Below are 15,693 nucleotides of genomic sequence, written 5' to 3'. Positions count from 1 at the left end.
GCACCCCTAGGCAATGCTTGCATTTTGCCAGAATTTGTTGTTTTTTGTTTGTCCACCCGTCTCTTGATGATTGCCCACAAGTTCTCAATGGGATTAAGATCTGGGGAGTTTCCAGGCCATGGACCCAAAATCTCTGTTTTGTTCCATGAGCCATTTAGTGATCACCTTTGCTTTATGGCAAGGTGCTCCATCATGCTGGAAAAGGCATTGTTGGGCGCCAAACTGCTCTTGGACAGTTGGGAGAAGTTGCTCTTGGAGGACATTCTGGTTCCATTCTTTATTCATGGCTGTGTTTTTAGGCAAGACTGTGAGTGAGCCGATTCCCTTGGCTGAGAAGCAACTCCACACATGAATCGTTTCAGGATGCTTAACAGTTGGCATGAGACAAGACTGGTGGTAGCGCTCACCTCTTCTTCTCCTAATAAGCTGTTTTCCAGATGTCCCAAACAATCGAAAAGGGAATTCATCTGAGAAAATGACTTTACCCCAGTCCTCAGCAGTCCACTCCCTGTACCTTTTGCAGAATATCAGTCAGTCCCTGATGTTTTTTCTGGAGAGAAGTGGCTTCTTTGCTGCCCTCCTTGAAACCAGGCCTTGCTCAAGCAGTCTCCGCCTCACAGTGCGTGCAGAAGCACTCACACCAGCCTGCTGCCATTGCTGAGCTACCTCGGCACTGCTGGTAGTCCGATCCCGCAGCTGAAACAGTTTTAAGATACGGTCCTGGCGTCTGCTGGTCCTTCTTGGGCGCCCTGGAGCCTTTTTGGCAACAATGGAAGCTCTCTCCTTGAAGTTCTTGATGATGCGATAGATTGTTGACTGAGATGCAATCTTTGTAGCTGCGATACTCTTCCCTGTTAGGCCATTTTTGTGCAGAGCAATGATGGCTGCACGTGTTTCTTTAGAGATAACCATGGTTAACTGAAGAGAAATAATGATACCAAGCATCAGCCTCCTTTTAAAGTGTCCAGTGGTGTCATTGTTACTTAATCATGACTGATTGATCGCCAGCCCTGTCCTCATCAACACCCACACCTGTGTTAATGGAACAATCACTAAAACAAAGTTAGCTGCTCCTTTTAAGGCAGGAATGCAATCATGTTGAAATGTGTTTTGGGGATTGAAGTTCATTTTCTTAGCCAATATTGACTTTGCTGTTAAGCTGATCACTCCTTATGACATTCTGGAGTATATGCAAATTGCCATTAGAAAAACTTAAGCAGTAGACTTTGTAAAAATTAATATTTGTAGCATTCTCAAAACTTTTGGCCATGACTGTACACAGCTTGGAGGTGTGTTTGGGGTCATGTTGGGGTTAAACCTGACAGGGCACACCTGTGAAGTGACAACCATTTCCGGTGACTACCTCTTGAAGCTCATCAAGAGAATGCCAAGAGTGTGCAAAGCAGTAATCAAAGCAAAAGGTGGCTACTCTGAAGAACCTAGAATATAAGACATATTTTCAGTTGTTTCACACAAAGTATTTCATTCCACATGTGTTAATTCATAGTTTTGATGCCTTCAATGTGAAGCTACAATTTTCAGAGTCATGAAAATAAATTAAACGCTTTGAATGAGAAGGTGTGTCCAAACTTTTGGTCTGTACTGTACATTGGATGAATATTATAGATGCGTCCAATTCCATCTCATTTTCACCATTTTTTCCACCACGTCTTAACTGAGCTTTGAACCTAGATATTTTTCTGGAGGCCAGAAGAAGACCTTGTGTGTTCTAATCCCGGACATTGTTCTGAGGGACACAGGAGTGTACAGAGGCCATAAACGGGATTATCTCTGTGTAACCAGGATCACATTGTGCACATTAATAATCCGGCTCCCCGGATAAAGCTAATCAGATGGAGACCACCGGTAACTTATAAGAGACGTATGCACGGGACCTTCAGTTATTTCTGATATTTTAGTACAATTGTACCATTTAGTGGGTCACAGTGACATGTCATGGTCATACCGAGACTAGTGACCCGAAATATAGCCCGATAACCAGGGGGCACAGACCCCACACAGCCACATGGTAAGACACCAATGTTATAGGGGCAGAATCACGATGACTCTCCGCAGTCATTAATTATCTCCTATCTGTTGGATAGAGGATAATTTTTGGACCCCCTATAAAACAGTCAATGCCATTAAACGGCTATTCCGGCCATAATGGCATATCACTATGATATTCTGGATCCCCAGTGATCGTGTGAAGGAAGAGCCTGTTCATCTGCAGGGTCACCCCCTCCGTGAAGTGGCCGTTCTTGGGTGACTAGGAGCCAACATTCAGGATCAGGGAGCAGCAACTGATTTACGAGGGAGGTTGTATAATGTTTAGAAGGGGGCACTGCTGGTGACAGCTGATTAGCAGGGGCATCAGACCCCCACCAATACTATTTTAATGACCGGTCACCAATATCATAATGGTGGAAAAAACCTTAATTTGGGGGGGGACGACCCACAAATATCTATCATCTACCTTTAGGACAGGAGCTGGAGGTTACGATCCCCCACTCTGTGAGGAGTTCAAATGTGTCCGCTGAGCGTTAGCGCACGCGCGCGGGTGGCCCCAGCAGTGCGCGCGGGTGGCCCCAGCAGTGCGCGCGGGTGGCCCCAGCAGTGCGCGCGGGTGGCCCCAGCAGTGCGCGCGGGTGGCCCCAGCAGTGCGCGCGGGTGGCCCCAGCAGTGCGCGCGGGTGGCCCCAGCAGTGCGCGCGGGTGGCCCCAGCAGTGCGCGCGGGTGGCCCCAGCAGTGCGCGCGGGTGGCCCCAGCAGTGCGCGCGGGTGGCCCCAGCAGTGCGCGCGGGTGGCCCCAGCAGTGCGCGCGGGTGGCCCCAGCAGTGCGCGCGGGTGGCCCCAGCAGTGCGCGCGGGTGGCCCCAGCAGTGCGCGCGGGTGGCCCCAGCAGTGCGCGCGGGTGGCCCCAGCAGTGCGCGCGGGTGGCCCCAGCAGTGCGCGCGGGTGGCCCACAGACAATGAGGGGGCAGAGGCTAATCATATGCTCCCAGCCACACAGCGCTCTGTACAGCCCCCTTTGTGGGACCTCTGGGACCCCCAGAGATCAGAACGTTAACCCTCATCTTATGGGTTTGGGATAACTCCCAATTTTAGGAATAATCGAATATGGCACTGCAGACCCAGTATTCCTCATCAGTGAGGCCCCCCCTCTGGCGACAGGTGGTAACTGGTTGACCCCTAACTAGGTGTTCTACTCATCCAAGGGGGCTGCAAGATGTGATTAAACTACAACTCCCTGCATGCACTGACAGCTCTCGGAGCCGCCGCAAGGCATGCTGGGAGCAGTCATTTCACAAGCACAAGCTCCCCACAGTGCACTACAAGTCTCAGCATGCCCGCTGCACGCCATATTCGTGCCTCTCACCTTCACGGCGAACAGCTTGCTGCTGATTTTCTTACGAGCCAGATAAACCTTCCCGAAGGCCCCGCGGCTGATCGGCTTCACTATGGCGAAGTCCTCGATGGACGGCGGCTGCGGCACCGTGAACTTCTTCTCCCCGCACAGCGGCCCCTTGTCCGCCGTCTCCGGGGCTGCCATCACCCCCATGTTATCCGCCCTCTCTATAGTCTAGGAGCTCGGCGGCGCCTCTACAGTTTAAACAGGAGACACGCCTCTACGCTGCGTCACCAATATTTCCTACCAATAACTTTCTAGCATTGTGGACAGAACGGACATTATTGACCAATCACAGTAAAGAGGTCTTCTTAACCACGCCTCTGTTGGACATTTAACTAGACGCATGGCGGCCATGTTTACTCTGGGCAGCTGCCCATGTGTTTGTTTTTGAAAATTGTACAAGTTCCTACTTGATCATATGACTGATCTTCAGACTGAGCTGAGGATTATATAAACCTATAGACCTGAGCTGAGGATTAGCCTGAGACTCCAGTATAGTACTGTGATTTCTCAGGTATCTGTTTATAGTCTAGGCAATTGCTTATATAATAATTCCTTATGGATTTTGCTTTCCCACCAAATGCATCTTATCAGCCATATCCCCAGTAGGGAAAATAGTGCTGTTGCTGGGAACTTTGATTTCCCCAAAACTATTCCCCAGAGGTGTTACTTATAGCTCCTTAAAGCGCAACCCGTAACAGTGCCCCCTGGGCCATATTATAGGGCATTGGCGTAGATGGCTGAGTGCTCGAAGGGCTCTTTCCTAATCGTATATTCAGTGCTTTAGTCTTAGATGAGTGACTGACCGCTCCTTTCAGTTCATGTCAATGGTCTTGCTGTCACGGATGAACTGGGGATAAAAGTGCTCCATACTGGAGATCGGCAGAAGACCAACCTCAATTTAACAATTATCTCCAATTCGGTGTCTAAGGAGTTCTTTATATAGACCTGATAAGGCTGGTGTACTTACTTTGAAAATCAATGTCAGAATGACCATTACAGGGGTTGTCTGCTGAGGAGAAGTGGGTAGTGTGAATAGTGTACAGATCAGTGAGGACCGACTGCTGACTGGGAACCTTTTCTCACCATTGGCAGTGCACATGCTCAAGCTCCGCTCCATTCATTCTTTATGAGAAAACTAAGTTGCACAGAATTTATTATTATCTATTATTATAGTGCCATTTATTCCAGAGGATATAGTAGGTGAGGACCCTGCCAGCGAGGGATCACAGTCTACAGTGGATGGGTGAGGATACAGTAGGTGAGGACCCTGCGCGTGAGGGATCACAGTCTACAAGGGATCGGTGAGGATACAGTAGGTGAGGACCCTGTCCGCGAGGCCTCACAGTCTACAAGGGATGGGTGAGAATACAGTAGGTGAGGACCCTGCGCGCAAGGGATCACAGTCTACAAGAGATGGGTGAGGATACAGTAGGTGACTAGGACCCTGCCTGCAAGGCCTCACAGTCTACAAGGGATGGGTGAGGATACAGTAGGTGAGGACCCTGGGCGTGAGGAATCACACTATACAAGGGATGGGTGAGGATACAGTAGGTAAGGACCCTACTAACGAGGGATCACAGTCTACAAGGGATGGGTGAGGATATAGTAGGTGAGGACCTTCCCGCAAGAGCTCTTAGTCTACAAGGGATGGGTGAAGATACAGTAGGTGAGGACCCTGCCTGCGAGGGATCACAGTCTACAAGGGATGGGTGAGGATACAGTAGGTGAGGGTAGATCTAGTCTTGTGGCTCTTTGGCGGACTGAGGGTTACTGCAGGTTGTAGGCTTGTCGGAAGAGGTGGGTCTTCAGGCTCCTTTTGAAGCTTGTCAAGGTAGGCAAGATCTGATACATGGTGGCAGAGCATTTCAGAGTATGGGGGAGGCACGGGGCAAATATTGTATGTGATAGTGGGAAGAGGAGAACAGAGGGGAGTAGAGAAGGAGATCTTGTGAGGATCGGAGGTTACGTGCAGGTAGGTACCGGGACAGTAGCTCACAGATGTAGGGAGGAGACAGGTTGTGGATGGCTTTGTAGGTCATGGTTTTGAACGAGTCTTTGAGCAATGGGAAGCCAGTGAAGGGATTGGCAGAGAGGGGAGGTCGGGGAGTAGCGGGGGGAGAGGTGGATTAGCCAGGCAGCATAGTTTAGAATATATTGTAGGGGTGCAAGAGTGTTAGAAGGGAGGCCACAGAGCAGGAGGTTGCAATAATCCAGATGGGCAATAATAAGGGCATGCACTAGGGTTTTTACAGCTTTTTGGGAAAGGAATGTATGAATCCGGGAGATATTTTTGAGTTGGAGGTGGCAGGAGGTGAAGAGAGATTGGATATTTGGCATGAAGGAGAGAACAGAGTCAAGGGTTATCCTCAGGCAGCGAGCTTGTGGGACTGGGGAGAAGGAGCAGCCATTGGCATTGATGGATAGGTCAGGTAGGGTGGTTGAGTGAGGAGGAGGAAAGACAATCAATTCTGTTTTGTCCATGTTCAGTTTTAGAAATGGAGCAGAGAAAAAGGATTGTTATTATTATGGTATTATTCAGTATATACCATTTTCAGAAGTTTGTCTGTGCTTCTGCATATAATGTTGACTTTTATGACAATATCGATCTCTGATGTTGTGTGTAAATTAGGAATATTATTCTTGTCATTCGTTGGAAGAATTTCCCTGATCTGTTTTATTAAAATTCATTTAAAATGAACAGTAAACCTAGAAATGAAAGCGTAAATTAAGGAAACCAGTCATGCCCCCAAAAGCTATTAACCTGTAAGTATGGGGTTAATTTGTAGGTTGTGTTCTAAAGCTGTGAAAGCCTTCAAGAAAGAAGCTAATATTCCTTCTGGCGGCCTCCGGCTTTCAGTCATAGAGGTGTGGCCTCAGTCCCGCGCTCAGTACATAGTGAATGGAGACTGTAACCACACCCTGGTACTGACTGACAGCCGGCTCTGCAGCGCAGCAGTGCCATCTGACCTGTGGCTCCATTATTAGGTATAAAAGTGCCCTATTCTGTTGACCGCTGTGGGTCCCAGTGGATAAACATCTACCGATCAGTAAGTTATCACCCATCCTGTTTATAATAACAATCCCTTTAACTCATAAGTGGTAAAATCACTTTTATAACTTTGTGCGAGGTTAACATACACACAACGTCAGTGCCGGAAAGTTATTTCTGCAGGAAGGCAATGATCCTTCCAGATTCCCAGCAATGAACATACCTCACCGATTCAACTCTTGGCGGTTGTCACCTTTTCCACCCAAAAATACCTGTCAGAATTAGTCTGTGGAAGCAAGTCATGTGGCCAAAGATCACTATGTGCAGCTGCTAGATCGCAGTGCAATACAAGTGAACTGGGTCCCATGTGACACCTTAGTTACTAACCCAATTTGATTTTTTGTGACTTGCTTGTCGGGTACCGAAAGCTCCCAACTGTCCCGGATTCAGTGGGACTGTCCCACTGTCATGACAGTCTTGGCTTTTGTCTCGGCTTCCTCTCGCTCAATGGCTCTGTGTTACGTCACCGCCGGAGTCTGCTCCAGCGACTTCTGCTCCGATCGCCAGGCGACGCCGTGTTCCTGCCGTGGATGGTGCTGGTGATGAGAGAGGAGTCGATGCCAGCGGCACCGGTGGGCGCAGGCTCCGATCATCCATTGGGCTGGGTTAGCTTGGGATCTGCAGTACCGCTGGCTGACTGTGGGTGGCATGTGTCTTCCAGCTGAAGTTGCCAGCGTTCAGCTACAGCCAATGGGAAGACACCACACCCTTCTTATTTCCCCTCCTGTCACATGATTACTGCCAGATATAGTTCTGATTTTCCTGGCTCCTGTTACGTCCTATTCTGTTGGAGATTCCTGTGTTGACTTCTGCATGTTTTTGACTACCCTTCTGCCTACTGTTTTTGTACCTTGCTGCCCGACCCGAATATGACCTCTGCTACTTTTGCTGACTACGTCACTGCCTGCCGATTCTGTCCCTGTTCCGCAATCCCTGGTTTGATCCTGCCTGACGACTACACTCATCGGACTGCAGCCTTCCACAGGTAGTGATCTCCAGGGTCCTGTGTAATTCCAAATCCCTGTATAGGGGTTAAAGGGTTTCAGGGTTCTGGGGGTCCTACTTGGTGAGTGGCTTCCCTCTAGCCTCCCCTTTACAGCCCATCTGAGTCTGTGGATCCAGGCAGGCGTTACACTCTGTAGCTCATCCTCCTCATGGGCGGAGCATCTTTCTGCAGCGCATAAATAAAATCAACAATTCTCCTCTCTAAACACTTTTTCTTTCAATCTACTGGCTGACACAATACAAAGATATATTTTACCTGGTGTTCCCGGAATTAAATTCACAATCTTTGTGTTCCCAGGCAGCAGCAGCTTTACCATTGAGCCTCCACCCTCACTGAAAGACAGGGGAGAATTTGGTAATTTTGACCTGTAGTGCAGACAGTGAACAGAAGGCGATTATTCAGCTACATCTGTAGATAGTAGCGTACCTCTATATTCCTGAATTCTATAGGTAAGGAATAAGTCACATTTTTTTGTTCCTATAAAACTGCTAAGAATAACATTAAATAGTTGCAAAAGTGTCTTTTTTTAATTACCCGACGCTGGTACTCAAACCGACAACATTCAACATTGCAAGCAAGGATCTAAAAGCTTTGAGCCACAGGATCTGCTGATGTCAGTGGACACTTTTTTTTACACATGAAGCTGCAGTGCAGGCTCTGACTCTGCAGACATATTATACAAGTACATAGAGATACATTGTACAAAGCAGTGCTTCTCTGTGTCCTGTATTTTAGAGGGAGAATAAAAAAGAGATTTTTTTTCTTCCTAAAAAATTACTAAAAATAATAAAAGAAAACAATTAAAAAAATTACATTTTTAATATTGTTTTTAATAATAAACATTACAAATCAGCAAATACATTAACATACTGTATTTGGTGTCCATGCATTTGTAACATTTTGCACAGAACAGCAATCAGATTTATGAGGATCGGTAAATGGCATAAAAACATGATGTGACTGATTATTTTTCTCTGTTAAACCCATCATTTGTTTTAATAAAGATGTAACGCTGAGGCCGTGTTCACACATAGTGTAATTGCTGCGTTTTTCCAAATGCTTTTTACTCCAGGTGTCTGCACCACACAACACAATGACAATCTCCTCTGATTATTGTGTGTTTACTGCGTCTTTTATGCGTTTTCCCTTTTGTTTGATGCATTTTTGCTGCAGATCTGAATCCGGGTTTTTAACGCTTTTTTTTAATACTGCAAAAAAGCTTTGCTTCAGTGTTAAAAACAATCCAGCATCGTTTTCTTTACTTGCATTTTTACCGCACAGTTCGACGCACCGAAGGTGGAGATATCATGACGTCTCATCCACTTTGCTTCACGTTTAGGCCATGTTCACATGTAGTGTAAATGTTGCAGGTTTTTTTCTGCTATTTTTTTTTGTGCAAAAATTCTGGAAGAAAATAAAGTGCAAAAAAAATGACAAATTGCCAAGGAGGACCTGAGAGACATTTTTTTTTTTTACTGCATATAAGGCAATATTCACACAGTGCATCTTTTGGTGCGTTTTTGACATCACAAAGATGCACCAAAAGGTATCCATTTCCTTCTCCCAGCAAAGTCTGAGATTTCTATTTTGCTGTCCGCATCTTTTTTTGTCTGCATCATGGCTGCGTTTTTAGGCCCTGTGCGCACTTACCGGATTTTGTCGCGGATTTTTTGCGGTTTTGCTGCATGTTTCGCTGCAGAAAATGTTCATAACATCTCTGCAGTGATTCACCAGCAAAACCTATGGGCAAAAAAAATCCTGTGCGCACTATGCGGAATTTGACAGCTGCATGTTTTGCTGCGGGAATCCCGCCGCAAAAACAATTGCATGTCAATTCTTTTCCGCACGTTGCTGCGGGATTTCACTCCACTGACTCCAATGTAATCGTGAAATCCCGCAGGGAATAACGCAGGAAGCAAATTCTGTGCGGTTCACTGCGTTTTCCTGCGTTATTCCCCGCGGTATTTCGCAGTTTACCTCCGGTAATGTACATCACCTGTCTGCGGTTTTGCAGGGAAGTGATGTCATTACAGGAAGAGGAAGCCGTGCAGAGAGTAAACACACACATCACAGACACAGAACACATCACACACACAGAACACAGACACATAGAAAGAAAACGGAAATATAGAAAACAAAGAACGTGGGCTCCGCTGTATATTTACCTTCCAGCCGAGGTAAGCACACAGCGGCGGCCCGGTATTCTCAGGCTGGGGAGGGAGAGGGGCAGGGTTAATGTCCCCCGCCTCACTCCCCCTCCGGCAGCCGAGAATATCAGCCGCAGCTGCCCCGGGACTGTCGCATCCATTATGCGGCAGCACCGGCGTGTCCCCGGCTCTTCCTGCCGCCATGTAGCAGTGGCGGTCAGGGTAATACAAGGGGTTAATGATGGTGGGGGACCACCGCCATTAACTCCAGGCTTGATCATGGCAGCGTCTATGTGACAGCTGACATGATCAACCCATAAGTAAAGTGAATAAACACACACACCGAAAAATCCTTTATTTTAAATAAAACAAACAAGCCTCGTTCACCATTTTATTAACCCCTCCCGCACCAAAGCTCCGGCGTAATCCACAGCTCCAGCGTAATCCACAGGTCCTGCGCTGCTGACATCCAGCCGCGACTGTCACAGACACAGCGCTGAATGAAAGCAGCAGACAGCAGAGGTAATTACCGGTCATTTCCCACGGCCGGTAATGTGAACTCACTGCCGACCGTGGGAAATGCAGCGATCTGTCCTCTATCTATCTATCTATCTATCTATCTATCTATCTATCTATCTATCTATCCCTCTGTCTGTCTATCTATCTATCTCTCTATCTATTCTTCTGTCTATCTATCTACTATCTCAGAATTAATTTTTTTTTTTTTCTTCAATGTGCTTTATTGCATTGAATGCAATAAAGCACATCCAAAACCGCGGCAATACCGCGAACAGTACCGTGGTGAAACCGCAGCAAACCGCGGCCAACCGCATGCGGTTTTCGGGTGCGGTTTGCCGCGGTTTTTTACCGCGGGTGCGGTAATCTTTGAGAGCATGCAGAATTTTCTCAAGAAAATTCCATTTCCCAGTGCGCACATAGCCTAAAAGATGCAGCATGTCAATTCTTTTTGCGTTTTTCCAGCGTTTTTGAGTCCAAAATATAGAAAACGAAGTGCAGTGATTTACTGTCACTGCCGAAAGTAACCACTAGGTGTCGCACTCTTCCACCACGCTGTGTTGTCACTATGGTTACCGTTACCAGAAAGAACTGGAAGTGACGCAATCGACCCGGAAGTTCCTGAAAGCCGGGTTATCCGGGTCACCTTTGTTACATCACGCCGGGTAGCTGACAAGTGGCCGGAGATTCACAGTAAACCGGGCTTGATTCCCGGTGTGCGGACGCCATGTTCTCCCTCAGTAACTCGGTGCAGCCGCAGGTGAGTGACGTCACGTGGTGGCGCCGTGTCTGATACAAGTGACGTAGTAGTGGCGGTGTGTTACGTCACCGGTCACGCAGGGGCTTGAAGTCCGTGACCAGCAGGACACGAGTCCACGGCACATCCCCGTGTATAGGGGGGGAGCGGAGGGTCAGTCCCGGGCTCCACAGTCACTCGTGTCCGGGGAAACATCTGTTCTATGTACATAGGAGGGGTCTCCAATGTCCGCCTGTCATGTGCCGCTGTCACCACATGTCACACAGAAGACCCCTCAGCCACTGCATGTCCATACATTGTGCCTCCATCTGGGAAACTGATACTACAGCCATATACAGTGTATATGATTGTCTCTGCGGTGTATATAGGGGGGATGTACATTACTATAGTCACCACACCGGTATATATCAGTGTATACTGGTGTCTCTGCAGTTTATATAGGGGGATGTACATTACTATAGTCACCACATCGGTATATATCAGTGTATACTGGTGTCTCTGCGGTGTATATAGGGGGATGTATGTTACTATAGTCACCACACCGGTATATATCCGTGTATACTGGTGTCTCTGCGGTGTATATAGGGGGATGTACATTACTACAGTAACCACACCGGTATATATCAGTGTATACTGGTGTCTCTGCGGTGTATATAGGGGGATGTACATTACTATAGTCACCACACTGGTATATATCAGTGTATACTGGTGTCTCTGCAGTTTATATAGGGGGATGTACATTACTATAGTCACCACACCGGTATATATCAGTGTATACTGGTGTCTCTGTGGTGTATATAGGGGGATGTACATTACTATAGTCACCACACCGGTATATATCAGTGTATACTGGTGTCTCTGCAGTGTATATAGGGGGATGTACATTACTATAGTCACCACACCGGTATATATCTGTGTATACTGGTGTCTCTGCAGTGTATATAGGGGGATGTACATTACTATAGTCACCACATCGGTATATATCAGTGTATACTGGTGTCTCTGCAGTTTATATAGGGGGATGTACATTACTATAGTCACCACACCGGTATATATCAGTGTATACTGGTGTCTATGTGGTGTATATAGGGGGATGTACATTACTATAGTCACCACACCGGTATATATCAGTGTATACTGGTGTCTCTGTGGTGTATATAGGGGGATGTACATTACTATAGTCACCACACCGGTATATATCAGTGTATACTGGTGTCTCTGCGGTGTATATAGGGGGATGTACATTACTATAGTCACCACACCGGTATATATCAGTGTATACTGGTGTCTCTGCGGTGTATATAGGGGGATGTACATTACTATAGTCACCACACCGGTATATATCAGTGTATACTGGTGTCTCTGCGGTGTATATAGGGGGATGTACATTACTATAGTCACCACACCGGTATATATCAGTGTATACTGGTGTCTCTGCGGTGTATATAGGGGGATGTACATTACTATAGTCACCACACCGGTATATATCAGTGTATACTGGTGTCTCTGCGGTGTATATAGGGGGATGTACATTACTATAGTCACCACACCGGTATATATCAGTGTATACTGGTGTCTCTGCGGTGTATATAGGGGGATGTACATTACTATAGTCACCACACCGGTATATATCAGTGTATACTGGTGTCTCTGCGGTGTATATAGGGGGATGTACATTACTATAGTCACCACACCGGTATATATCAGTGTATACTGGTGTCTCTGCGGTGTATATAGGGGGATGTACATTACTATAGTCACCACACCGGTATATATCAGTGTATACTGGTGTCTCTGCGGTGTATATAGGGGGATGTACATTACTATAGTCACCACACCGGTATATATCAGTGTATACTGGTGTCTCTGCGGTGTATATAGGGGGATGTACATTACTATAGTCACCACACCGGTATATATCTGTGTATACTGGTGTCTCTGCGGTGTATATAGGGGGATGTACATTACTATAGTCACCACACCGGTATATATCTGTGTATACAGGCAGTTTCGTAACTAGAGTTCAATGGGCCCCGCTGCAAAGTTAATAGCTCCTATGGCTTCATAACATTAGATGAGGCCTAATGACTAGGTCACCGTGGTGCCTTGTAAGCAAAAGAGGCGCTTGTGACGCCAGCCTCAAAACAAAAAAACCCAAAACAAACAATTGGATAGTGAATGGGGTACTATTTTAATTTTAACTCCAAGTACTACCAGCAACTCAGGGGCACAGCTATGCAAATTTGCTCCTCAGCATCTTGGGAGGATGCTGTGGTCATCAAAAATGATGATGAGATGTGGTGCCCCCATATTCAATTTTGGGCACACTGTATCAACAATATTCTTATTCTATGGTCTGGATCAGAGGAATCCTTTGTAGACTTGTTAACCAATTCAAGAACCACAATAATCTGGACCTTTATTTTACGTATGAAATAGGAGGGGATAAAATTACCTTTTTGGTTGTCTTTATAAAGAAGGAAATGGATGGCTTTTCAAATCCTTCCATTTTCAGGAAGCCAAACTCTACCAACATCTTATTGAGATGAGAAAGTCATCATCCCACGAACTTGAAAAGAGGTCTGCGGGGGGGGGGGGGTGTGTGTGTCTGAACCCGAGGCTCTGCGGGGGGGGGGGGGGTGTCTGAACCCGAGGCTCTGCGGGGGGGGGGGGGGGGGGGCCCGAACCCGAGGCTCTGCGGGGGGGGGGCCCGAACCCGAGGCTCTGCGGGGGGGGGGCCCGAACCCGAGGCTCTGCGGGGGGGGGTCGAACCAGAGGCTCTGCAGGAATTGCTCTACTGTATCGGAATTTAACACCCAGACACAGAACCTGAGAAAGAGATTTGCCGATAGGGGGTATCCATCAGGAACAATCGACAGGGTTTATGATTGTGCCCTTATAAGCAATGGCGATGGACTTCTTGTAAGCAAATTCAAAAAGGTGAGGAATCAACAACATGTCTCATGGGGACTTTTGACGATCAGAATGCAAAAGTTATGAGCATCTTGAGGCGACATTGGGGCATCATCAAAAGTGACCCCGATATCTGTGATTTAATTATTCCTACATGAGCAGTAACATTTAGGAGGGGAAATACGTTTTGTGATCAGCTAGAACATAGTTATTACGTCACCCCTATAAAGGCAGGGACATGGTTAGTTCGGAGGGAGACAGGTACAATTAGGTACAACTCCTGTTACTATTGTAGACATATTAATCCATCAAAGGAACTCAAAAGTGTGGTCACAGGTAGAACTTATGAAAATAGGGACTTCACAAACCGTAGAACAGCGTGGGTGGTCTGTCTTTGCACTTGTAAATGCCCCATGGAATTATGTGGGAAAGACGAAAAGGCAGCTCAGGGTACGAATAGGGGCACACCGTGGTGACATCAGGAATATCAGACACTCCCGTCATGGGGGAGATCTGGATGCTATATCATTCAGGACTTTTGAGGGCATGTCTAGGAGACTGGGACAGGAGCATTGTACAGAGGGAGATGCATTGGATCTTTTGGTTAGAATCAATGTGTCCCGGGGGGTTAATTGAGCAGCTCTGCTTCATTCAATGTTGTTGGAGTATAGTCTAATGCCATGTACAGGTCTCAAGTAGAGCACAAAACACACCTACAACCCCTGGCAAAAATTATGGACTCACCTGGCTCTGAGGATGTTCATTCAGTTTACTTTTGTTAATAATAAAAAAAAAAAAGCAGATCTCAGACCTGGCACCAAACTAAAGTCATTCCAAATAGCAAATTTCTGACTTTAAGAAACACTAAAAAAAATCATGAAAACATAATGTGCTAGCCAGTAAGGCTATGTGCGCTTTAGGCATTTTTTACCGCGTTTTTGTGCGTTTTTCACTTGCGTTTTTGTTCAGAAAACTGCATGACTGCTTCACTAGCAAAGTCTGAGTTTTCATTTTTGCTGTCTGTACACAGCGTTTTGTTTTTTTTTAGCTGTGTTTTTGTGTTGCCCACAATAACGCAGCATGTCAATTATTCCTGCGTTTTTCACTGCGTTCAAAAACGCAATGAAAAGCGCAAATTGCAAATATAGCTGCGTTTCTATGACTAAAAACGCAGCTATAAACGCAAGGGGTGGGTAGTACAGTGACGTGTACAGGAAGAGGATTGTACTCGCCCAGCATTCCTTGTGTTGGTAAACACAGGAGAGTGAATCCTGGTACCGCCACCCCTGCTTCTACCTCCCGTCTGGCGCCATGTCCGCTCCCAGCTCCTCTCCCGGTACCTCCACCCCTACTCCGGCGCCATGTCCGCTCCCAGCTCCCCTCCCGGTACCTTCACCCCTGCTCTGGCGCCATGTCCGCTCCCAGCTCCTCTCCCGGTACCTCCACCTTTACTCCGGCGCCATGTCCGCTCCCAGCTCCTCTCCCGGTACCTCCACCCCTACTCCGGCGCCATGTCCGCTCCCAGCTCCCCTCCCGGTACCTCCACCCCTGCTCTGGCGCCATGTCCGCTCCCAGCTCCTCTCCCGGTACCTCCACCTTTACTCCGGCGCCATGTCCGCTCCCAGCTCCTCTCCCGGTACCTCCACCCCTGCTCTGGCGCCATGTCCGCTCCCAGCTCCTCTCCCGGTACCGCCACCCCTGCTTCCACCTCCCGTCCGGCGCCATGTCCGCTCCCAGCTCCTCTCCCGGTACCGCCACCCCTGCTTCACCTCCCGTCCGGCGCCATGTCCGCTCCCAGCTCCTCTCCCAGTACCGCCACCCCTGCTTCCACCTCCCGTCCTGCGCCATGTCCGCTCCCAGCTCCTCTCCCAGTACCGCCACCCCTGCTTCCA

At 47.6% G+C, this 15,693-nt stretch overlaps 2 protein-coding genes across 3 annotated transcripts in view; one reads left to right on the top strand and one right to left on the bottom strand.

Moving 5' to 3' along the window:
• The window catches only part of MASTL (microtubule associated serine/threonine kinase like), a 97,578-nt gene extending 93,984 nt beyond the window's left edge, over positions 1 to 3,594 (bottom strand). For both annotated transcript variants that reach the window (XM_075315531.1, XM_075315532.1), the window contains exon 1: positions 3,378 to 3,594. In XM_075315531.1, coding sequence (XP_075171646.1) covers positions 3,378 to 3,560 — 183 coding nt within the window. In that variant the 5' untranslated portion in view covers positions 3,561 to 3,594. The remainder of the gene's footprint in view (positions 1 to 3,377) is intronic.
• Positions 3,595 to 10,754: 7,160 nt separating this feature from the next.
• The window catches only part of YME1L1 (YME1 like 1 ATPase), a 171,705-nt gene continuing 166,766 nt past the window's right edge, over positions 10,755 to 15,693 (top strand). The window contains exon 1 of the mRNA XM_075315530.1: positions 10,755 to 10,891. Coding sequence (XP_075171645.1) covers positions 10,859 to 10,891 — 33 coding nt within the window. The 5' untranslated portion in view covers positions 10,755 to 10,858. The remainder of the gene's footprint in view (positions 10,892 to 15,693) is intronic.

Source organism: Anomaloglossus baeobatrachus, chromosome 6 (genome assembly GCF_048569485.1).
Source record: "Anomaloglossus baeobatrachus isolate aAnoBae1 chromosome 6, aAnoBae1.hap1, whole genome shotgun sequence".
In the NCBI taxonomy this organism is placed as follows: Eukaryota; Metazoa; Chordata; class Amphibia; order Anura; family Aromobatidae; genus Anomaloglossus; species Anomaloglossus baeobatrachus.
This window is presented reverse-complemented; position numbering and strand designations above follow the sequence as displayed.